This window comes from Ranitomeya variabilis, chromosome 4 (assembly GCF_051348905.1).
Source record: "Ranitomeya variabilis isolate aRanVar5 chromosome 4, aRanVar5.hap1, whole genome shotgun sequence".
NCBI classification, from domain to species: domain Eukaryota; kingdom Metazoa; phylum Chordata; class Amphibia; order Anura; family Dendrobatidae; genus Ranitomeya; species Ranitomeya variabilis.
Window position 1 is genome coordinate 160,237,704 of NC_135235.1, and position 26,672 is coordinate 160,264,375.

The 26,672-nt window shown below is 39.7% G+C and overlaps 1 protein-coding gene across 1 annotated transcript in view; it reads right to left on the bottom strand.

The window, feature by feature from the left end:
* Positions 1-26,672, bottom strand: part of NRG3 (neuregulin 3) — a 1,406,690-nt gene that overhangs the window by 185,270 nt on the left and 1,194,748 nt on the right. Inside the window, exon 5 of the mRNA XM_077259354.1 lies at positions 1,996-2,098. Coding sequence (XP_077115469.1) covers positions 1,996-2,098 — 103 coding nt within the window. The remainder of the gene's footprint in view (positions 1-1,995; positions 2,099-26,672) is intronic.

The following is a 26,672-nucleotide window of genomic DNA, read 5'->3' on the forward strand; positions in this document are numbered from 1 at the left end:
GTTATGTAAATAAAACCTTATAACCTGACATTAAATTCATCCATTGGTTGTATAAATTATTCTTTTGAAAGCTGAAACCCTCCAAAATGTGGTTTAGGTTAAGAAAATAAATTACTTAATAACTTCATCTATTTACTCGGTGTGTTCCGCTAGCCCTAGCAACATGTTTGATATCTGTGAACTCATAATGACCTGGAGAATCATAAGGGCAGGTCAGTTTTAGCATTTAGTGAACATGGTAAAATAAATAACAAAGCTATTGGGGAATTGCACTTTCTTTGCAATTTCACCTCACTTTGAATTTTTCCCAGTTTTTTATTACACGATATGGTAAAATACATGATTGCATTCAAAAGTGCAACTTGTCCTGCAAAAAATAAGCCATAAAAGAAGTTATGGCTCTGGGAAGACAGGGAGCAAAAAAGAGAAACAAAAAAACGGAAAATCCCACAGTTGGTAACTGGTTATACACATTATGATTCCACCAAGGATAACATCTGCAAGGAGTTTGTGTCTTCACCTCATGTTTGTGTATGTTTCCTCCGGGTATTGCGATTTCCTCCCAAACTCCAAAGACATACTGATAGGGAATTTAGATTGTTAGCCCCTATGGGGACAGTTCTGATAATGTCTGTAAAGTGCTGTGTAATTAATGGCGCTATATAAGTGAGTAAAATAAATACCACACAGCACCTGCTATATAAAGTATGAGCCTCTACATAGCACTTCTATATACAGTATGACCTCCGATAAAACCCATTAAATACTTTATGAGCCCCCACATAGCCCTCCCAAAAATAGCATGAGTCCCCTATATACAGTATGAGCCCTCACACAGCCCCTTAGATACATTATGATCCCACACAAAGTCCCTATACACAGAAAGAAACCACACACATCATCATTATTTAAAGTATCAGCCCTTACAAACCATCTATAGATATACCTATGTACCTGTTTACGGCATGAGCCCCCACATAACCCCCTTGTACACAGTCTGAGCTCCATATTGCCCTTTATATACAGTCAGGATCTAAATCCCATTGCACACCTGTGGAAAAATCTTAAAATTTCTGTTGGGAGAAGGTGCCCTTCAGATATGAGATATCTTTTGCAGTTTGCAAAAGAATGGCCAAAAATTCCATTTGAGGGGTGTAAGAAGGTTGTTGATGGTTATAGGAAGCGATTGATCACAGATATTTATTCCAAAGACTGGGCAACCGAATAATAAGCTGAGGGAGCCAACAATTTTGTCCGGCCCATTTTTTAAGTTTTGTGTGAAATTATGTCCATTTTGTCTATTTTTCTCTGTTTTTTTGTGTTTTTCAAATACACACAAAGGAAATATATATGTGTATAACAAAACAACTAATAGCAATAATTTTATAGGAGAAATACTCTATTTTCTGGAGCAATTTCAAAGGTACCAACACTTTTGGCCATGACTTTTCTAATACATACATAAATATATGTATACTGTATATATAAAACTATACTCACCTTGCTTTTTTTTGTTTGGCACTCTACTCCTGTCTTTGCTGTGTGCACTGAGGCTTCGCAGAGCTGACATGAGGTAGTGATATCATCTTGTCTGCTGTCTCAGTCACACATACTGAATAGTGGAAGAGAGTGTTGGCAGTTTCCTCCTCCACTATTTTATTCTCCACTTTCTGCATCCTGAGAATGCAAATAGTTGTGAAATCGGACGCTGTACGCACTTTGCCTAGGTCTGCCACTGAATAGATGATTGTTATGTAAAATGTTCTTCCACTTCTAAAATGCTTTACATGAGCAGAGATGAGGGAAACAATAAGGCTTTATTTTTAGGGCAGCATTATGCATTAGGGCATATTTTCTTTACATTTGTGCACAGTATATCCCCATGTTGCAGCTACTCTTCAATTGCTTGGAGTGAATAAAATGTTCAATAGACAGGCAAATTATGCTCAGGAACTATCAATGTGCTATAGACCAAAGCCAAGTAATACATCTTACTTTGTTCTGCAGTAGAATGCGGCACAAATCAAACCCACGGATACAATGCCGAAGACGATGCAGGAGATTGACAGGATCTGCTGTTGGTATACCTCTTCACTCTCTGCAAGCAAAAGCACATTCATGTTCAAAAAAGTGAATTGTTTTACAATAAGCATATCAAAGCAGTTTTACTTCCTGAAATACCATGAACAAGTTACAATCTGAAAAAAAAATGCAGTTATAGTCACTCATTTACATATCTATGATTTGTGAAGGTGCAGTCTTGACTTTTTAAAAGCTGTCTTTGTTTGCCTTTTAGAATACACGTACAATTGCATTCTTTGTATTCAAATCATTTTGATATTCCACGAGAATGCTACAAGAATGAACAATAACCATGAGTCACTTTATAATGGGCAAAGATAAAGACAGATTTGGTCTACTGTATATCCAAATGTAAGACATTAAGAAGAAAAACAACATGTGAAAACAATTGGTCTACATCACTTATGACATTGTTTACTCAATCTCCACATTCTCTATATGACCCTCAGTCTATTTGAGTATGGAAAAAATTCCATCTAGCCAATGTATTATATCATTAGGTAATACAGTATAAGTTATTTTTGAAAAACTGATCATATTGATAAATTATTTACCTATCTATCTAGATCACAAGTTCACAAGCTTTTCTAAAGTCAGCATTCCACCACTGCCAAGAGGCACTTTAAAACTTCCATGCTGAAACTTTTATGGCACATTGACACTTTTGGGACTGTCCATTAGCGTGAGAAATAGCTGAGCATCTCACAAGATCTTTTCTCTGGAGTGCCATGAAGGAGATCAGGGGACTCAATTCTCCTTAAATTCCTTATGGAGGTCCCAGAGTTGAAACTACAAGCTAGCAAATAAGTGTTTATCACTCTGGGTTTAGCTGGCACATTATATTAGAACTAGTGCAATGCCTAAGGGAAAAATGCATGAAACAGGGATGCAAAGAATTAGGTTGAAGAATACCAATGATGTCGTGCCCTCCAGCCTCCACTAGACATAACTTGTTTAGCTTTGACTTCTTTTTTTAAGTAGATTAAAGTAAAACCCAGACAACTACAAAGTGCCCCCAATTATTGTCATTCACAAATGCCACCATAACGTGTCAAATAAAATAGGACAAGCTATAAAGATCTGACAGTATGCTTCCTACATGTTTTCTGGAGCTACTGTATATGGAAATCAAATATACTGATATACCGTATGTTTAGAGATTATCAAAACTGCCAGGATTCAAATTTGTCAAATCTCGTAAATTTAACAGGAAAATTTTATTTGCATCAAAGTTATTTGCCGCAAATTGAATTTATCTTCAGACCCCAGAGCATAAAAAACTAGAATGGAAAAAAAAATACTAACGTCACTGCATATCTGTCCTGCCACACTCAGAGCTCACTATCACTATCTTCTGTGCCCTTTCTTTTAACCTTTCCTTATCATGTTCATCCTCTTTAACCTGCTTCGCTCTCTGCCACAGCTTCTGGCACTTACTAGGTTTCTGGCATCGCTATGCATAATGCTGTCATGGGGATGCATGTTGTAATGTCATTATGTCACGATGTGTGTCACAACAGCATGTTTTGCAATGACATTAGAAGCCTATGAAGAGCCCAAACCACTATCATAGAGTGAAACAGTGAAGAGTGGCAAGGGAAGGTTGAAAAAAATTGCCATGGAGGTTTTGATATGGTCCAATAAAAATTCAATCAATTTATTTAACATAAATAAGCAATCATGAATACTTGGATATCTGCATGGCCTTATAATCTAAAAGCTTAAAGGGAGTCTTTCACCCTTAAAATGCATTTTAAATGGGCTACACAGTGTAGTAAAGGACTTAGCCGCTATAACAACAATGCTGGCACTGTGCATATACCTGGCCATCACAAAGCCCTGATCTCAATCCTATTGAAAATTTATGGACAAAGCTGAAAAGGCAGATGCGATGAAGGTGACCTACAAGCTTGCGTCAGTTGCACCAGTTTTGTCAAGTAGAATGAGTCCAAATTCTGACTATTGTGAGAAGTTTGTGGAAGGATATCCCAAATGTTTGACCCAGTTCAGTTTAAGAGCAAAGGTACCAAATACTAATGAAATGTATTTAAACTTTTGACCTTCCAGTAAGTAATAAAAATACCTTAAAATATTCTCTCATTATTCTGGCCATTGGCAAATATTAATAATTATGGTAATCCTAATTCACCTAAAACAGGAAAGGTTTATTCTGATTTCATGTCAGATATTCAGAAAAACATGCATATGTGTCTTGTAATATAGTGTAAGCTTTTAGTTTCAACTGTATATGAGTTTATATAGCAAGGTAGATGCGTAGCATTTTAAGAGAAATTTAATCCTATAAGAGCCCTGCTTTTTTATTTTTGTGCTTTCATTTTTTTCATTCCCTTCTGCCAAATTTTTATTTTTCTCTCAACACAACCATAATACAGTGCCTTGCGAAATTATTCCCCCCCCTGGAACTGTTCAACCTTTTCCCACATATCATGCTTCAAACATAAAGATACCAAATGTAAATTTTTGGTGAAGAATCAACAACAAGTGGAACACAATTGTGAAGTTGAAAGAAATTTATTGGTTAGTTTAAATTTTTGTGGAAATTCAAAAACTGAAAAGTGGGGCGTGCAAAATTATTCGGCCCCTTTAACTTAATACTTTGTTGCACCACCTTTTGCTGCGATTACAGCTACAAGTCGCTTGGGGTATGTCTCTCAGTTTTGTACATCAAGAGACTGAAATTCTTGCCCATTCTTCCTTGGCAAGCAGCTCGAGCTCGCTGAGGCTTGTTGGAGATCTTTTATGAACAGTCTTCAGCTCTTTCCACAGATTCTTGATTGGATTGAGGTCTGTACTTTGACTTGGCCATTCTAACACCTGGATACGTTTATTTGTGAACCATTCCATTGTAGATTTTGCTTTATGCTTGGGATCATTGTCTTGTTGGAAGACAAATCTCCATCCCAGTCTCAGGTCTTTTGCAGACTCCAACAGGTTTTCTTCAAAAATGATCATGTATTTGGCTCCATCCATCTTCCCATCAATTTTAACCATCTTCCCTGTCCTTGCTGACGAAAAGAAGGCCCAAACCATGATGCTGCCACCACCATGTTTGACAATAGGGATGGTGTGTTCAGGGTGATGAGCTGTGTTGCTTTATGCCAAACATATCGTTTGGCATCGTTGCCAAAAAGTTTGATTTTGGTTTCATCTGACCAGAGCACCTTCTTCCACATGTTTGGTGTGTCTCCCAGGTGGCTTGTTGCAAACTTTAAACAACACTTTTTATGAATATCTTTGAGAAATGGCTTTCTTCTTGCCACTCTTCCATAAAGGCCAGATTTGTGTAGTGTTCAACTGACTGTTGTCCTATGGACAGACTGTCCCACCTCAGCTGTAGATCTCTGCAGTTCATCCAGAGTGATCATGGGCCTCTTGGCTGCATCTCTGATCAGTCTTATCCTTGTTTGAGATGAAAGTTTAGAGGGATGGCCGGGTCTTGGTAGATTTGCAATGGTATGATACTCCTTCCATTTCAATGTGATCGCTTGCACAGTGGTTCTTGGGATGTTTAAAGTTTTGGAAATCATTTTGTATCGAAATCCAGCTTTAAACTTCTCCACAACAGTATCACGGACCTGCCTGTTGTGTTCCTTGGTCTTCATGATGCTCTCTTCAAACAGAACCCTGAGACTATCACAGAGCAGGTGCATTTATGCAGAGACTTGATTACACACAGGTGGATTATATTTATCATCATTAGGTCTTTAAGACAACATTGGATCATTCAGAGATCCACAATGAGCTTCTGGAGTGAGTTTTCTGCACTGAAAATAAAGGGGCCGAATAATATTACACGCCCCACTTTTCAGTTTTTTAATTTCCACAAAAATTTAAAATAACCAATAAGTTTCATTTAATTTCACAATTGTGTTCCACTTGTTGTTGATTCTTCACCAAAAATTTACATTTGGTATCTTTATGTTTGAAGCATGAAGGTTGAAAAGTTCCAGGGGGCCGAATACGTTTGCAAGGCACTGTAGGGCTTGTTTTTGATTGATGAGTTGTAGCTTTGAATTACTGCATTTACCAAATAATCTACTGAAAAAGTGAAAAAAAAATCAAGTTGCTGTGAAATGGTGAAAAACTGCTAGTTTGCAAAAGTGTTTCCATTCGTTTTTAGGACATTCATTGTCCATGTTTATATTGATAACAACAATGTACAAGTGCTTCTCACTAAATTAGAATATCATTGAAAAGTTAATTTATTTCAGCTCTTCAATACAAAAAGTGAATCTCATATATTATATAGACTCATTACAAACAGATTGATCTATTTAAAGTGTTTATTTCTGCTAATGTTGATGATTATGGCTTATAGCCAATGAAAACCCAAAAGTCATTATCTCAGTATATTAGAATATTTAACAAAAACAACTGCAAAGGCTTCCTAAGCTTTTAAAAGGGTCTCTTAGGCTACTTTCACACTTCCGTCGGTATGGGGCTGTCGCCATGCGTCGGCCCGATGTACCGATGGACGTTGTGAAATAAATGCACAACGGGGGCAGCGGATGCAGTTTTTCAAAGCATCCGCTGCCCCATTGTAATCTCCGGGGAGGAGGGGGTGGAGTTTCGATCACACATGCGCGGTCGAAAATGGCGGGCGCGACGCACAAAAAAAGTTACATGGAACTTTTTTGTGCCGACGGTCCGCCAAAACACAACACATCCGTCGCACAACGGATGCGACATGTGGCCATACATCGCAATGCGTCGCTAATGCAAGTCTATGGAGTTTTTTCTCCAAAACTATGCATTGCGACGTGCATCACACGAAGCAAGAGTGAACGTAGCCTTAGTCTGTCTCAGTATTCTCCACAATCATGGAGATGTTCTAATATAGTGAGAAGCAGTTGTATAACTTTTATAATTGAAAATGTAAAAAAAATGTGGTTTGTGCCACCACATTCAGAAACCCTTAACTTTTTTATTTTCTGATAATGAAGCTGTGTGAAAGCTTTTTATGCACATCTCGCTGATGTTTTCTTTGATATAATTTTGGTCATTTATTACATTATTTGGGGAGAATTGTGGTCATCAAAAAATGTAAAAAAAATTTTTTGTCCCGCTTCAACATTCACCATAGTTCACATCATAATTTTTTTTATAATTTATTAGTCTTGGCAATGACACATGCAGTAATGCCAAATACATTTTGTGTTTATGCTTTATATCTACCGTAGCTATTTATTTTGAGGAATAGGAGATTGAATTTTTGTTTTACATTTTTTAAAGTTTCTTTCATTTTTAATTTTCTCGTTTGGGGATAAAGAAGCAATCTGTTAATTGTCTATGCAACACACTACAATTCATGGTGTTGCAGTGTATTGTGAAATAGTCTCCTTCAAAGCTCAGCCACATACTACTCTTCATGTAAAATCTGAACTTACATACATTGTGCACTTTCAGACAGCCCTTACCTGCCTTTGCAACTCATTGACACCAATCTATCGTGTTGCACTGTGCCATCTATAGGGGCACATAAGTCATAGAAAGTTGAATAAAATGTTATTGTAATATCAGTAATTCAATGTCTTTTTCCAGAGAAAAGAAAAAAAAGTGTTTGGTACCGTTTTAGCTAGTTGAACCATGCCTCTATTTTTTTCTTTTCTTTTTTTGTGTGAATATATTTATGTTTCTTCAGAAACGTTGTTATACCATGCATGAGTAAGAGACCTAAAATGTCTCGAAAGCTTACTTTGTAACATAACGTATTTTATTTTTGCTAGTAATTAAAAGGTATCATAACTACAAGATTATCTTGATTTTTCCACTGACAGCAGTTCCAGAGAAATTCACATTCTTCTTTTATGTAAATGTACTGTTGAGAACTATGGGCTGGACACAGATCTGCATAAGAATTTGTGTTCAGAGATTATTTTAAATGAATTGGACATCACCCGTGTGTTGTGTAACGGCTGCTCTCTGCTCTCCTGATCTCACTGCACAGTCCCCTTGTATTAAAAATAAGCTCTGGAGGCAGATTCTAATTCAGATCAGCATTTGGCCCATAGAGCTTACCTGCTCATTTACATATTAGAAAAAAATTATCATTTTATTAGGCTTCCTATGACCTACGTGCTCATATAGACGGTTTGGGAAGATTGATCCTACTTGCAGATTCCCTTTAAATGCCACTATCAGGGTGGATGAAGGAACTAAAGACGCTAGACTGATGTGAGTCAGCTCAGATCACATAAGGTACTATAGGGTGCTGGATAGGTTACCGCACTGGCATCCATGCTGCACCGTGTGGGCTCAGCTCCTTAACCTGTTCCAAGCAAACATACATGCCCCATGCATTGCAACCATCACACCTTCTTAAATACTATATTCCCCAGGGTAAAACAAAAATGACAGATAATCCCTTTATCCACCAGTACCATTCTAGCAATGTGAGTGCAGGGTTTCCCAGGGCTTGTGTGACATTATTATGCCATTTGACAACTGCAACCAGTTAGTCGGCTGCTCCACTCACAATTATTGCAGGTGAACCTCAAAAATTTGAAGGAAGGGAAAAAACTGAAACACATTTGCAGCCGCTGATTGGCTGGGGTTTTCACGTGGCATAACAATGTCACATGATCACTGAGGAACCTGGTGCTAGTGAGGGAGGAGAGTATGTGTTATTTATATTTTACACTGGGTAATATAGTATTTAATAAGGGGTTATCCAAGTAGATGACAATCCTTTTAAATGATAAGGCTAAACATGGATCGAAGAAGAGTGTGTCTGTGGTGGGAGGGGGACTACAGCTTTTTGAAGGGGTAGATGGTGATGTATTTTCTTTTGAAAATATAACAATTGCAATTTTTGTGTTCTATTAAAGAGAAATAAAGAAATGAAAACTGTTGGAAAAATTACAAATCATTTATGATATTCTCAAAAGTCGCACAGTATGTTGTAACTAATCCACTGTAAGAGATTAATACTTAGCTTGTTAGGTGTTCATAAAGATAATAAAATTACCACAGCTCTGACCAGGTATGAATGGAAAATAGAAAATATAAGATGTGTATATTATTTAACTACTTTAAAAATATAACTAACATAATTGTTTTTCAATTCTAAGTCATTTGGTTAATGTTCTGCTTAATTACTTCTACAGTAATTGTGCTGCAGATCTATTCATATAGCTCTGAAATAGGGGAAGTCCAATTATGGGCAATTTCCAGTAGAAGAAAACAGTACATAATACAATAGCACTTAATGCTAACTAATTAATTTGTATGCTATCATACATGAGTTTTTCATGTAGCCCTGGAGCTCAATGAGAAGACATGGTTGATTGGTAGGTCAATACCCCCATGAGATATTGATTCTGAGTTGGCAATAGTAGCTGCTGTCATGCATCCTGAAATAATACACTATGGCTAAGCTATAATAATAATACTAATAATATTAATCTTTATTTGTATAGCGCCAACATATTCTGCAGCGCTTTACAGTTTAACAGTTCATACACAAGTCATAAGTAGCAATAAAATTAAAAATATTACAATAATAATATAATAATAATACAATAATTAAAGCAAAATAAGACAACCCTTCTCGTGAGAGCTTACAATCTATAATGAGGTGGGGGGAGACACAAACTGCAGGTGTATATTTACAATGATGGTCCAGTGATCTTAAGGGAATGGGGGATAGATGAATGCTGCATGAGGTTGTCACCAGCCAGTATGTGTGGTGGAGTCTGGGTGCGGTGGAGTTTGATGAAGGGTTATTCTCAGATAGATAGTAAATGGGCTACATACATATATACATGTGCATACACACATATATACATATATATACACACAAGCACATACATATAATACATACATACACATACTGTACATATATAAAAGGACTTTGATTAGGAAACGTGATAGGCCAATTTGAACAGATGTGTTTTGAGGGAGTGCCTAAAACTTTTCAAGTTGTGGATAGTCCATATTTCTTGGGGTAGAGCATTCTGGAAGATTGGCATAGGAGAAGTCTTGGAGCCAGGAGTGGGAGATACGGACTAGTGCAGAGGTGTTATGATCTGGCGGCCCAGGAGTAGCATTGGACGTACTCTGGAGAAGGTGGTATCTATACTGACCGCGGACCCTGAACCTAACACCGCAACTGGAAGTAGCCGTGGGATGTACCTACTGATCCTAGACACCTCGACACAGCCGGAGGACTAATTAACCCTATAGATAGAAAAGGGAAAACTATCTCACCTCAGAGAAAATTCCCAAAGGATAGGCAGCCCCCCACAAATATTGACTGTGAGAGGAGAGGAAAAAACATACACAGGCTGAAAACAGGATTTAGCAAAGGAGGCCAATCTAGCTAAATAGGAAAGATAGGACAGAGAACTATGCAGTCAGTATTAAAATACTAGGAAATATCCACCACAGAAAATACAAAAACTCCACATCTAACTAAAGATATGGAGGGTATATCTGCCTCTCCAGAGATTCCAGCTTGACTGCATAAATCCTTACACAGATTAAGCTGGACAAGAAAAAACATGAAATGCACTGAACAATGAGGCCCACAACATGTGGGCTGCCAAACAAGCAGAACTTATCTTGGTGAAAAGACCAGGAAGCAGGAGAAACCATGAAGGGATGTAAATCCTCCAGAATACAATGGACAACTGGCACTGACTAAAGGGTGAGGCCAGACTAAATAGCCCAGTCCAGAGTGGACACACTTGATAACTGCTGTGAAGGACAGACAGCAGTGCTACCACTTATAACCACCGGAGGGAGCGCAAGAACATAATTCACATCACAGAGGTTAGTCAAAAGTCACTTGCAGAGTGTAACGAAAGGATAGGCCGATAAATAGAAATGGGGGAGGAGATGTAGGGGCGTTTCACAGTGTAGAGAGCTTTATGGGTGAGAACAAGCATTTTAAATTGGATCCTATAATGAATGGGCAGCCAGTGCAATGACTGGCAAAGATTGGACGTGTCCGAGTACTGATTAGCCAGATAGATGACCCTGGCTGCTGCATTAAGGATGAACTGGAGAGGGGAAAGTCGAGTAAGGGGGAGGCCAATTAATAGAGCATTACAGTAGTCCAGGCAGAAGTGCACCAGTGCAACAGTGAGGGTCTTTGTTGTTTCCACAGTGAGAAAGGAGCGGATTCAAGAGATGTTCTTTAGGTGCAAGCTGCAAGATCGGGCAAGAAATTGTATATGGGAGGTGAAGGAGAGATTGGTGTAAAACATAACACCCAGACAGGGAGCCTGCTGCTTAGGAGTTATTATGGTGCCACCTAAGGAGAGGGAGACGTCAGATTTAGGGAAGTTAGTAGACCGAGGATGAGCTATAATAGCTGTGATAGAATGGTGGCAGAAGAAGTGCTCCTACAATTTTATATATTTCAAGAGATTGCAATATTGATCAACAGAAGCGAAACATGATATTGGATGTAGCAGAGCAAGAGATGTTTTCTTTGCACCGATGAGACTAATAGATTGGAGGTCAGAAATGGAAATCTTAGTCTATGATTTTTATTTGACCTAATGCTCCACATGAAAAAGAGTTAGCTTCAATCCTCCAATGTGCTGATACTTCTGTAAGATAGAGAGAAAAAACATTTTTGTAACTTTTTAGCAACAAATATTTTGCGTTTAATCCACAAAACCTAATTCACAAAAATTTGTTGTGCATGCTATCATAATTTACAGTCCTTTGAGATATTTGTGTTGGGCTTTTCTAATAATAGAGTCATATCAGTATATTTTGCTGTTTCCAGTTTAAGAAATAATCGTTCACTCTTCCAGGTTTCACTGACAAACATCACATATGAAACCTGGGTGAGGAAGTAAGTGGCAACAGTCCCTGCTGTTACTGTGACATGACAAGAGGATATATGACATCTTAGTAGATAGATCTTGTCATAGCAACTTTTGTGATTGTGCTTTGGCAAGACACACCAGCAAAATAAGATCTTTAAAAATGGTAATAGGTGGTTAAATAGAGGTATACAAAGGGTGGCCTCAACCACTTAAACACTTATAGAGGGCACTAGAACAGGGTCTTTTAGATGACATCTCTTTTCGTTGAAAAAAGATGACAAGAAACAAGATAAATGTTCCATAATGGAAAGCTACAATGTTAACAACGGAGATACCACTCTGCACATATTATTTGATGGGAAACCAAGTAATGGCTGATATGGATGTTATGTAAGGGTTCCTTTTGTCATGTGCACATGTGCTATACAGATATATCTTATTTTCTAACAAGGTCTCAAGCATTTATTTGTAGTATAATCATACTGCAAACTATAAAAAGAGCTTCATCCATAACACAATCCACAGATTAGAAGGATTAGGCAGCGTAGGCCATAGCAGACTTGACATTGATAGAAGTCTTGTTTACCAGGCGCTCTAATCTTCTGTAGAGTCTGTTTACCTATTTAATGTGCTCTAAATTCTATTTGTATTGTAGAATTTACCTAATGTACTAGACTGCAGGAGAGCTCTCTAAGTGCCTTGTGATACAGGGAGCAGCTGTCTGTGCCGAACCCAAAGTCGGTACACCATATGTTTTTTTAAAGCACAATCAAATTTTCTTTGTTTTTGACTGTGTACTTTGTCACTGTGAATAGTGATCAGGTGCAAATATCTAATTACACACTGTAAAATAAATTAAAAAGGGAACAGTCCAGGCAGCTTGTCTCTTTTCAGTACGAAATGTTCTATTTGTCCTTGTATACTTGCTGAAATTAAGTTTTAACACACACAAATATGCACTCATGTTTCCTAATATTTTTCTCTCCTTTTTCACAACATTGGCATTTGCTGCATTTATTTTCCTTTTAGTGTTAAACATGTTCTATCATTTAAAGGTTTTTTATATTTTTTTTGTATCTATATATTCACATACATTTTGAACATTTTATATTTATTAACATTATTTACATTATGCAGAATTTTGTGCCATATATGAGTGAACTCCTTTTGACCTCCTGTTTCATTTACTGCTATTTTCCTTTTAAAACTTTTCATTGCCTTTGTTTTGTTTACTGGCCTGACAAAAGCATTAGACATTTAGTTGCCAATAAAGAAAAGAATTATTGCACTATATTCTTTGACTCTCACTGCAGCTTCATACACTGTGCTCATTAACCACCTCCAAGATTTATCTGAACTATTTTACACAAAGTGCATATGTGATGTAGAAGCAGACCATGCAGCTGGTATGAAGTTCATGAAAAAAGAGGACCCACTGAGTTGGTTTTATCAGTTAGTGGTAGCAAAGGTGATGGGACTAGCTAGAACAGGGACACTTATGATCATGATCCCCATATCGGCTTCATGGTCTGCTGCTAGTGTATATTTTGAAGCTTGGACTGGCCCACAGGAGAACAGGATAATCCTCTGGTGGGCCCCTGTATCTGAGTAGACCATAACCCTCTTATACAAGCAGTATACTTGAATCACTATGTACAGACAAAGGCAGCATCTTACTCATTTAACAATCTTCCTACTTAATCGTTATGTAAATTTGTGATTGATGATTATGTCACATTTGCATGTAGCTAAAAAGTTGGGCCCTGGAGTTGTTTACTGGTGAGCCATTGACACTCCAGTCCGACACTGCATATATGTCCTATTTTGTGTGTGGAATACTTTGAAAAATGTTGGAGGTGTTAAATGAATGATGGTGAATAAGTAGTAGGACTACAAAATCTATAGTGACTAACACAAAATCCATACTAAATCTATGTTAAAAGCCATGAGAAGAACATTGCATTGTTAAGAACTTATTTCTAGGAACAATCAGATGAACTTAATTAGACTCGTGGCGTGCTAAGTAATCAAAGGAAGAAACAGAGTCTTGAGTGGATGAGGAAGCCATAGATAGCAATTAGTGATGAGCGAGTGTACTCATTGCTCGGGTTTTCCAGAGCATGCTTGGGTGGTCTCTGAGTATTTGTTAGTGTTCGGAGATTTAGTTTTCATCCCGGCAGCTCAATGATTTACGGCTACTACTCAGCCTGAGTACATGTGGGGGTTGACTGGTTGCTAGGAAATCCCCACATGTGTTCAAGCTGTCTAGTAGCTGCAAATCATGCTGCTGAGGAAATGAAAACTTAATCTCCGAGTAGTCATAAATAGTGTTGAGCATTCTGATACCGCAAGTATCGGGTATCGGCCGATGCTTGCGGTATCGGAATTCCGATACCGAGTTCCGATATTTTTGTGGTATCAGAAATCGGAATCGGAAGTTCCCAGTGTATGGTTCCCAGGGTCTGATGGAGAGGAAACTCTCCTTCAGGCCCTGGGATCCATATTTATGTAAAAAATAAAGAATTAAAATAAAAAATATGGATATACTCACCCGTCCGGCAGCCCCTGGACCTTACCGATTGTAACTGGCAGCCTCCGTTCCTAAGAATGAGGAGTTTAGGACCCTCGATGATGTCGCGGCTTGTGATTGGTCGCGTGCCGCTCATGTGACCACTCACGCGACCAATCACAAGCCGCGACGTCATCGAGGGTCCTAAACTCCTCATTCTTAGGAACAGAGGCTGCCAGTTACAATCGGTAAGGTCCAGGGGCCGCCGGACGGGTGAGTATATCCATATTTTTTATTTTAATTCTTTATTTTTTACATGAATATGGATCCCAGGGCCTGAAGGAGAGTTTCCTCTCCATCAGACCCTGGGAACCATGCAGGATAGCTTCCGATACTTGTGTCCCATTGACTTGTGTTGGTATAGGGTATCGGTATCGGCGATATCCGATATTTTTTGGGTATTGGCCGATACTATCCGATACCGATTCTTTCAAGTATCGGAAGGTATCGCTCAACACTAGTCATAAATACTCGGAGGTCACCCGAGCGTGCTCGGGAAAACCTGAGCAACGAGTACTCTCTCTCATCACTAATAGCAATCTTTGATAGTGATAAGTGAATGAATTGAAATAGTCTAAACATTTGGAAACTCTATGCTGCATATCATTAAACAATAATATAATATAACAGTATTATAATTTTATTCATATAATATATGAAATTTGGCCAGTATTGGTGAATATGTGCTTTTGTTTTCCAGAAATGTTCAATACTTCATGAGCAGAATAAGAATTTTCTGCCATAGGCAGCAAGACCAGCTAGACAGTTTTGATAAAAATGTTAATGTCCATGTTATATTACCTGAGAGTTTACAAATAAGGCTGGAGTCACACACAACGTATAACAATTTGGTCTTTTTTTTACAGACCAAATATGCAGAAATGTTCCCTGAACAGTGATCCGTATGTCATCTGTAGGCAGAGTGTGGCTGCGTATTTTGCGCATGTAAACCTCCATATGGCATCCGTATGGCATCCGTACGGCGAGACTTTCTCACTGGCTTGCAAAATGGACATAGAATGGATCCATGGGCTTATATATTCGTGAAAACATATATACAGTCTATATATATAGTGAGACAGTATATATATATATATATATATATATATATATATACATATACAGTGAGACACATAAATATATATATATATATATATATATATATATATATATATATATATTTAATACAGAGCTAGATAGCAGAAAAGCCGGTAATTCAATTGCCGGCTTTTGCTATCTCCTTATCAAACCCAACAGGATATGAGACATGGTTTACATACAGTAAACCATTTAATATCCCTAATTGTTTTGCATATTCCTCACTAATAATGCAAGAAGTGTCTGTGTGCAAAATTTGGGAGCTCTAGGTGTTAAAATAAAGGGTTAAATCACGGAAAAAATGGCGTGGGCTCAGCGCAATTTTCTCCGCCAGAGTGGGAAAGTCAGTGACTGAAGGCAGATATTAATAGCCTAGAGAGGGACCATGGTTATTGGCCCCCTGGCTAAAAACATCTGCCCCCAGCCACCCCAGAAAAGGTGCATCTGTAAGATGCACCTATTCTGGCACTTAGCATCAGAGCTACAGGGGAGTGCGATATGGGGTAATAAAGGGTTAATGTCACCTTGTATAGTAATAAAGGGTTTAAAAAACACACACATTATGAATGAAGTACTTTAATGAAATAAATACACATGGTTTTAACATCTTTATTGTACTCTCAATCTAACTTAATCCTTGTCTTCTGAAAAAAAGGGAAAATAAAAAAACAACAAAATCCCATACCTGTCCGCTGTACAGTCATGTCCCACTATGTAAATGCATCTGAAGGGGTTAAATAATTTTACAACCAGGAGCCTGCTAATGCAGCCATCCCTGGTTGTAGAAACTGGGGAATGAATGGAATGCCGGGGAACATAGCTTTGTAGACTTGTGGGGATGCGCACCGAGGTGGCTTAAACTCATATGAACTCTAGCGTGGGAAAATATTCAGAAAAATTCCCAGCAGAAAATACAGCTGAGAAATATACGGCAGATAGGAGCTGCCCATATAGAAACATTGGTCCGTGTGCATTGGTCCGTATTCCTCACTAGTGTGACCCCGGCCTAATTCTTCCATATATTTGCCACAAAATTATATAAATAAAATGGACAAGTATTGCATTTATATAATTAAAAAATGTTTTCATACATAATGTCTTTTACCATTGTCTGCAATTTTTATTAATAAGATTTTTTTTTTCATAGGTGATTAGTGCCATATATATTATTGCAGGGAAATGGCTTTCCAATACGACTGCTTTTGCCAAAAAATGGCTTAAACAATAAGGTTACTGTACTTTATCAATCGGGATAACGTTTCTCCTTGTGGAGAGTAAAAACCGGCCCTGCAATGCCAAAGCAAGGAGGCTTATTAGCCGTGCAATGCTCCTCTGGGAAATTAAGTATGCCAATTGCCTCTTCAGATAAGAAAAGGGCTAGAACTCTACAGAGCCACCTGTTGGAAGCAATGATCATATAAGTCACTATCAACCGTTTAACGAGCATTGCAAAATGGCTTATAATAAAAGCCAAATCAGAATCTCAATTTGCAGACACAGTATTTAGGGTATTGCCTCTCATCAGTGCAAAGTATGAGAACTGATGTGGTTAGGTGAGAGGCTCTGGGCTGAGGTCTATGGGGTAAGGTTTCTCCTTGTGGCGAGTGACATACTGGCCCTGTTATCCAAAAGCAAGGAGACTTATTCACCATGCAAATTTAGATTCTAATTTGTCTTTTATAATAAGTCATTTTGCAATGCTCATTAAAGGGTCTATAAAAACTTATAGGATCACTGTTTCCAAGAGATGGCGCTATAGAATTATAGTCCTCTTCCTCTCTGAAGAGTCAATTTGCATACTTTATCAATGAAATACAAAGAAAATGTATTTTCTAGTATGTGTCTTTTTTATTCAATAGAATAATATTGATACAATGCAATAGTCTATACATTTTTCCCCATCCTCACACTTCTTTTTATCCTTTCACATGCTCAGGAAAAGCATCTGAGCAAGTATTAGAGCTTAGTAGAGTTTATTCCATGCTGATTTTTTTATTTTTATTTTTTGCATATTTTGGAATCATGATTAAAATCCAGATAATAATAATAATAATAATAATAATAATAATAATAATAATAATAATAATAAAGTGATTAGTTAAAATGTGTTATGAATTTAATGCCTACTAGCAAACATAAGGCAAAGAAAACAAATGAATGATCACAGAGTCTGGGTGTCAAAAGTAATAATAAGCAATAGTCGAGAGACAATGGTAAGAGTGAAGAACCTACTAGGAACAATAAATTAGAAGGTACAGTACCTTAGGAAAGGTCACCACTACTACGGGCGCTCCACCACATGTGCATTGTGCATCCACCCAGATGCACATTTCAGACCAGCTTTTGTCATGGGGCATACAAGGGTAGTGAGCATAGATATAAAAACAGGGCTGGACCAATAACTCTGCGGGCCGGAGGTGACTCATGCGCTGTCGTGGTAACTGCTATGCCAGCCAGGATCCACATCATGTGATTAGTGACAACCATGTGACCTGACATCAGCCACCACATAAAGATACAGAAGGCTGACAGGAACAGCGGGGACACAGAGCCCATGCATGCAGGGCCGCGTCGCATTGGATAGAGGTGTTAAGGTGTGTATATGCGTATTAATGGCCAGCAAGATACAAAGGTTAAATAACTATAGGGAAGAAAATTTGCATCCAAAGACAGTTGGACAGTTCAGGCAGAATATAAGCAATACATAACACATAACATAATCATAATCTTAACCATAATTGAGTGCAATCACATATGTTTGGGAACGGCATTATATAGCTTATAATCTGGACCCTAGATAGCGTTGGTGAGGACAGATACTTGTGTGACAATGTGAAGGTATGCAGATATTGAGGGATCAAAAAAGTCTTTACATGAAATACGAGAGATTTCAATGTATATACAATCATAAGAACCTATATCACTAAGGACATATGTACTATACCCAAATGGCACCACATGCACTGTAATTAATGCTAGAACTATACACAAGATTATCAAAGAACATGAATAATTGGAATAAACATAATAATTAGAAAAAAATGGAGAAATAACATAGAAAAAAATAAAGAAAAAAATTACAGGAAAAAAGATTGACAGAAAAAAGGTATTGCTGATGGGATACATATGTAGGTGGATTCATCAATGCTATAGCCAAGAAGATCTTTCCCAGACAGGACAGTAGTCCCAGTCACCGCTATACAGATGCACACTTCCCTCGGTATGCCCCTGATGAAAGTTGGTCTGAAACGAGCGTCAGGGTGGACACACATGTGGTTGAGCTCCCCTCCTTGTGATGTCCTTTCCCAAGGTATTTTGTACATTCTAATATATTGTTCCTTGTTGTGAAATTGGATTCTGGGCTCCCCCGGTGGCCACTTGTGGAATTGAACTTGTGTGCATCATCCCCTCTGTTCACCTGCTCCTATCAGGATGTGGGAGTCGCTATATAACCTTGCTCCTCTGTCAGTTTCTTGCCGGTCAACAATGTAATCAGAAGCCTTCTGTGCTTGTTCCTGCTACTAGACAACTCCCAGCTAAGTTGGACTTTTGTCCTTGTGTGTTTTTGCATTTTGTTCCTGTTCACAGCTGCTGTTTCGTTACTGTGTCTGGAAAGCTCTTGTGATCGGAAATTGCCACTCTGGTGTTATGAGTTAATGCTAGAGTCTTAAAGGAATTTCTGGATGGTGTTTTGATAGGGTTTTCTGCTGACCATGAAAGTGTCCTTTCTGTCTTCCTGCTATCTAGAAAGCGGACCTCGATTTTGCTAAACCTATTTTCATACTACGTTTGTCATTTCATCTAAAATCACCGCCAATATATGTGGGGGCCTCTGTCTGCCTTTTGGGAAAATTTCTCTAGAGGTGAGCCAGGACTGTCTTTTCCTCTGCTAGGATTAGGTAGTTCTCCGGCTGGCGCTGGGCATCTAGGGTTAAAAAACGTAGGCATGCTACCCGGCCACTTCTAGTTGTGCGGCAGGTTTAGTTCATGGTCAGTATAGTTTCCATCTTCCAAGAGCTAGTTCTCATATATGCTGGGCTATGTTCTCTCGCCATTGAGAATCATGACAGTTTGACCGGCCCAAAAAAGGGTTAAATTACTGGCTGAGAAAGGAGAGAAAAAAGAAGTCTGCTACAATTGTTTTTTTTTTTTTTTTTTTTTCCTCTAGTTCTGAGTGTGCTCTTTATTGAATCACTTGCTAGTCTGCCTATACTGCAGCCTTCCTCTCTTTCTCTCCTTCTAATCCTTGAATGGCTCTGTGTTCACCTGTTTCAAATGGATCTTCAGAGTGTAGCTACAGGTTTGAATAATCTCGCCACAAAGGTACAAAATTTGCAAGATTTTGTTGTTCATGCACCTATGTCTGAGCCTAGAATTCCTTTGCCTGAATTCTTCTCGGGGAATAGATCTCACTTTCAAAATTTTAAAAATAATTGCAAATTGTTTTTGTCCCTGAAGTCTCGCTCTGCCGGAGACCCTGCACAGCAGGTCAGGATTGTAATTTCCTTGCTCCGGGGCGACCCTCAAGACTGGGCTTTTGCATTGGCACCAGGGGATCCTGCGTTGCTCAATGTGGATGCGTTTTTTCTGGCCTTGGGGTTGCTTTATGAGGAACCTCATTTAGAGCTTCAGGCGGAAAAGGCCTTGATGTCCTTGTCTCAGGGGCAAGATGAAGCTGAAATATACTGCCAAAAATTCCGCAAATGGTCTGTGCTTACTCAGTGGAATGAGTGCGCCCTGGCGGCGATTTTCAGAGAAGGTCTCTCTGATGCCATTAAGGATGTTATGGTGGGGTTCCCTGTGCCTGCGAGTCTGAATGAGTCCATGACGATGGCTATTCAGATCGATAGGCGTCTGCGGGAGCGCAAACCTGTGCACCATTTGGCGGTGTCTACTGAGAAAACGCCAGAAAATATGCAATGTGATAGAATTCTGTCCAGAAGCGAGCGGCAGAATTTTAGACGAAAAAATGGGTTGTGCTTCTATTGTGGTGATTCAACTCATGTTATATCAGCATGCTTTAAGCGTACTAAGAAGCCTGACAAGTCTGTTTCAATTAGCACTTTACAGTCTAAGTTTATTCTATCTGTGACGCTGATTTGTTCTTTGTCATCTATTACCGCGGACGCCTATGTCGACTCTGGCGCTGCTTTGAGTCTTATGGATTGGTCCTTTGCCAAACGCTGTGGGTATGATTTGGAGCCACTGGAGGCTCCGATACCTCTGAAAGGGATTGACTCCACCCCATTGGCTAGTAATAAACCACAATACTGGACACAAGTGACTATGCGTGTTAATCCGGATCACCAGGAGGTTATTCGCTTTCTGGTGCTGTATAATCTACATGATGTTTTGGTGCTGGGATTGCCATGGCTGCAATCTCATAACCCAGTCCTCGACTGGAGAGCTATGTCTGTGTTAAGCTGGGGATGTAAAGGAACTCATGGGGACGTACCTTTGGTTTCCATTTCATCATCTATTCCCTCTGAGATTCCTGAATTCCTGTCTGACTTTCATGACGTTTTTGAAGAACCCAAGGTTGGTTCACTACCTCCGCACCGGGAGTGCGATTGTGCCATAGACTTGATTCCGGGTAGTAAATACCCTAAGGGTCGTTTATTTAATCTGTCTGTGCCTGAACACGCTGCTATGCGAGAATATATAAAGGAGTCCTTGGAAAAGGGACATATTCGTCCTTCGTCATCTCCCTTAGGAGCCGGTTTTTTCTTTGTGTCTAAGAAAGACGGCTCTTTGAGGCCGTGTATTGATTATCGACTTTTGAATAAAATCACGGTTAAATATCAATATCCGTTACCACTGCTTACTGATTTGTTTGCTCGTATAAAGGGGGCCAAGTGGTTCTCTAAGATTGATCTCCGTGGGGCGTATAATTTGGCGAATCAAGCAGGGGGATGAGTGGAAAACCGCATTTAATACGCCCGAGGGCCATTTTGAGTATTTGGTGATGCCTTTTGGTCTTTCTAATGCCCCTTCAGTCTTCCAGTCCTTTATGCATGACATTTTCCGCGATTATTTGGATAAATTTATGATTGTGTATCTGGATGATATTCTGATTTTTTCGGATGACTGGGACTCTCATGTCCAGCAGGTCAGGAGGGTTTTTCAGGTTTTGCGGTCTAATTCCTTGTGTGTGAAGGGTTCTAAGTGTGTTTTTGGGGTTCAAAAGATTTCTTTCTTGGGATACATTTTTTCCCCCTCTTCCATCGAGATGGATCCTGTCAAGGTTCAGGCTATTGATGATTGGACCAGTAGAGTCATCTCTGAGGTTCATTCTTCTGCGTTGGCAGGTCATCCTGGAATCTTTGGTACCAGGGATTTGGTGGCAAGGTCCTTCTGGTGGCCTTCCCTGTCACGAGATGTGCGAGGCTTTGTGCAGTCTTGTGACGTTTGTGCTCGGGCCAAGCCTTGTTGTTCTCGGGCTAGTGGATTGTTGTTGCCCTTGCCTATCCCGAAGAGGCCTTGGACGCACATCTCGATGGATTTTATTTCGGATCTGCCTGTTTCTCAGAAGATGTCTGTCATCTGGGTGGTGTGTGACCGTTTCTCTAAGATGGTCCATCTGGTTCCCTTGCCTAAGTTGCCTTCTTCTTCCGAGTTGGTTCCTCTGTTTTTTCAAAATGTTGTTCGTTTGCATGGTATTCCTGAGAATATCGTTTCTGACAGAGGGACCCAATTCGTGTCTAGATTTTGGCGGGCATTCTGTGCTAGGATGGGCATAGATTTGTCTTTTTCGTCTGCTTTCCATCCTCAGACTAATGGCCAGACCGAGCGGACTAATCAGACCTTGGAGACATATTTGAGGTGTTTTGTGTCTGCGGATCAGGATGATTGGGTTGCTTTTTTGCCTTTGGCGGAGTTCGCCCTCAATAATCGGGCCAGCTCTGCCACCTTGGTGTCCCCGTTTTTCTGTAATTTGGGGTTTCATCCTCGATTTTCCTCCGGTCAAGTGGAATCTTCGGATTGTCCTGGAGTGGATGCTGTGGTGGAGAGGTTGCATCAGATTTGGGGGCAGGTGGTGGACAATTTGAAGTTGTCCCAGGAGAAGACTCAGCTTTTTGCCAACCGCCGTCGTCGTGTTGGTCCTCGGCTTTGCGTTGGGGACTTGGTGTGGTTGTCTTCTCGTTTTGTCCCTATGAGGGTTTCTTCTCCTAAGTTTAAGCCTCGGTTCATCGGCCCGTACAAGATATTGGAGATTCTTAACCCTGTGTCCTTCCGTTTGGACCTCCCTGCATCCTTTTCGATTCATAATGTTTTTCATCGGTCATTGTTGCGCAGGTATGAGGTACCGGTTGTGCCTTCCGTTGAGCCTCCTGCTCCGGTGTTGGTTGAGGGTGAGTTGGAGTACGTTGTGGAAAAGATCTTAGACTCTCGTGTTTCCAGACGGAGACTCCAGTATCTGGTCAAATGGAAGGGATACGGTCAGGAGGATAATTCTTGGGTCACTGCCTCTGATGTTCATGCCTCCGATCTTGTCCGTGCCTTTCATAGGGCTCATCCTGATCGCCCTGGTGGTTCTGGTGAGGGTTCGGTGCCCCCTCCTTGAGGGGGGGGGGTACTGTTGTGAAATTGGATTCTGGGCTCCCCCGGTGGCCACTTGTGGAATTGAACTTGTGTGCATCATCCCCTCTGTTCACCTGCTCCTATCAGGATGTGGGAGTCGCTATATAACCTTGCTCCTCTGTCAGTTTCTTGCCGGTCAACAATGTAATCAGAAGCCTTCTGTGCTTGTTCCTGCTACTAGACAACTCCCAGCTAAGTTGGACTTTTGTCCTTGTGTGTTTTTGCATTTTGTTCCTGTTCACAGCTGCTGTTTCGTTACTGTGTCTGGAAAGCTCTTGTGATCGGAAATTGCCACTCTGGTGTTATGAGTTAATGCTAGAGTCTTAAAGGAATTTCTGGATGGTGTTTTGATAGGGTTTTCTGCTGACCATGAAAGTGTCCTTTCTGTCTTCCTGCTATCTAGAAAGCGGACCTCGATTTTGCTAAACCTATTTTCATACTACGTTTGTCATTTCATCTAAAATCACCGCCAATATATGTGGGGGCCTCTGTCTGCCTTTTGGGAAAATTTCTCTAGAGGTGAGCCAGGACTGTCTTTTCCTCTGCTAGGATTAGGTAGTTCTCCGGCTGGCGCTGGGCATCTAGGGTTAAAAAACGTAGGCATGCTACCCGGCCACTTCTAGTTGTGCGGCAGGTTTAGTTCATGGTCAGTATAGTTTCCATCTTCCAAGAGCTAGTTCTCATATATGCTGGGCTATGTTCTCTCGCCATTGAGAATCATGACAGTTCCTAGTAGGTCCTACGCTCTTACCATTGTCTGTTGCCTATTACTTGCTATTACTGTAGACACCCAGCCATTTTTCTCTAATGGAGGGGGTATATAAATATAAAGTGGAAGCGTAAAATACTATTATGCAGTAACTTATACATAATGCTCTTAAACTTTAGCTCTTGCTCTGTGCACCCCATGCACTGTTGTATTACAGATACACACTTTTCTGCTTCTGCTTGTGAATTATTCTTTGGACTCTGTGATTATTCTTTTTTCTTTGTCTAATGTAGGGTTGAGCGAAACGGGTCGACCATTTTCAGAAGTCGCCGACTTTTGGCAAAGTCGGGTTTCATGAAACCCGACCCCTGTGTGGGGTCGGCCATGAGGTCGGCGATCTTCTGAATCTGGTATCGGGATTCCGATACCGAGTTCCGATATGTTTGCGATATCGGAAATCGGTATCAGAATCCACATTTAAGTGTAAAATAAAGAATTAAAATAAAAAATATTGATATGCTCACCTCTCCAACGCAGCCTGGACATCGCCGCTGGTAACTGCCATCTTCCGTTCCTAAAAATGGCGCTTGAAAGACCTTTCGAATGCTTCACGGCTTGTGATTGGTCGCGGCGGCCCACGTGACCGCTGAGCGACCAATCACAAGCTGGTGACGTAATTCTCAGGTCCTGTTCTGGTTCTCAGGTACATGAGAATTACGTCACAGCTTGTGATTGGTCGCTGAGCGGTCACATGGGACGCCGCGACCAATCACAAAGCCGTGACATCATCGGAAGGTCCTTCACGCGTTCATTCTTAAGAAGGAAGGCTGCCGGAAAGAAGCCGAGGGTGAGTATATTCCTATTAGGTATATACTCACCCTCGTACGCGCCCTGCTTCTTTCCGGCAGCCTTCCTTCTTAAGAATGAATGCGTGGAGGACCTTCCGATGACGTCACGGCTTTGTGATTGGTCGCGGCGGCCCACGTGACCGCTCAGCGACCAATCACAAGCCGTGACGTAATTCTCATGTACCTGAGAACCAGAACAGGACCTGAGAATTACGTCACCGGCTTGTGATTGGTCGCTCAGCGGTCACGTGGGCTGCCGCGACCAATCACAAGCCGTGAAGCATTCGAAAGGTCTTTCAAACGCCATTTTTAGGAACGGAAGATGCCAGTTACTACCAGGGTGCGTCAGAGGGTGAGTATATCAATTTTTTTTATTTTAATTCTTTATTTTACACGTAATTATGGATCCCAGGGCCTGAAGGAGAGTTTCCTCTCCTTCAGACCCTGGGAACCATAGTATCCCATTGCACTGCATTGGGTTTCGCGTTTCGGCCGACCCCGACCCCGGCTTTTTTTATAGGATCGGCCGATTTCACTCGACCCGACTTTTGAGAAAGTGGGGTTTCGTGAAACCCGACCCGATCCTATAAAAATAAAAGTCGCTCAACCCTAGTCTTATGTCTAAATTTATGATAATCCATCTGTTATGGTCCATATATTGGGCAGCATTATGGATATTCCCTAATAGCTTATCTAAGTAATGTTTACTGATCATTTTACCACTACTGTTTTTGAGCAATCATCATAACAAACATTAATAAAATAATATTTATTGAACAAAAATAAAATGTAACTTGAAATATGTTTGGACATTTTCTTGTTTATTAATGTCTCATCAGTGACACGTTATAAACCAAAGGAACATAAAATTCTTGAAATTAAGGTGTTACACTTAACAGGAACAAGAAACAGCTACAAGTAATTATAGCATAAAACAATTTTTAAACTTCTTCAGCAGTGATTAATAACTCTCTGTGATCTCTGGACTACTTTAGATTTTGTGCCATCTTTAATCAGAGCTTCCAATCTAATTATCATCATAATCCTTAATTAGATGGTGTCAGTGTATAAAATCAGAAAAATCCCAGATAGAAAACAGCATAGTGGAGAAGCAAGTGGATCAGCAGGGTGCATGCTTTTTTTTTGTAGGCCTCATTTATTGACAATTCATCAGTGTGATAATGTGATTTAATTATCAACCGTTCTGGCTCCACGTGACATCAGAAGATTATCTGCATCCCATCATACTCATATTATTCACAAGAGAATTTAATCCCCTTGTTTATCTTCATGATGTCTTGCTTGTCTTGTAAAAACCTGATCAATTACTTTGTCAAGGAAAATAAAAATGCCGATGAGAGGTTTGTATAATTAATCTGCAGGTATCAATTTAATTTCCAAATTTCTTTGATCAAGGATTTAATTATGTTCAGTGTTTGCCATGGGCACTACCATTGTGAGTAACCATTTTTTTCTGTTTCCATTTGATTTTTTTATATATATTTTTTTTAAACATAGACATAGTACACCCTTAGGGGATACATTGAATGAAGTGAGCTTTCATTTTAGCTGTATCACAGTGAGAATTTCAAGGTAATTACAATGTTACTTGCTAAGGTATTTGATGGCCAATAAATATTTTTTTAACCCAGCTTACAACATACTCAAGACCATCACTATATGTCAGATAAAATTGAAAGAGGGGACGTTTCTTTGTATAAGTTTACATTCACAAACAAATGGGAGTGAGACCACCCCAGAGTAGTGGAACAATTTTCTTGTTCTGACGTCATCTTAGTTGTATCTTTTTTTTCCTCATTTGTTTTTTTTTCACTGAAGCAGACAGAAGGTTTGAATTTTTTTTTTATCCATTAACACTTAACAATGGGTCAGTTAAAAATGGGTGAAACATGGAATGAACACTGAAGAACAAGGTATGTCTCCCATGTTTCATTTGTTTTATATGGATGTAAGGCCAGGGT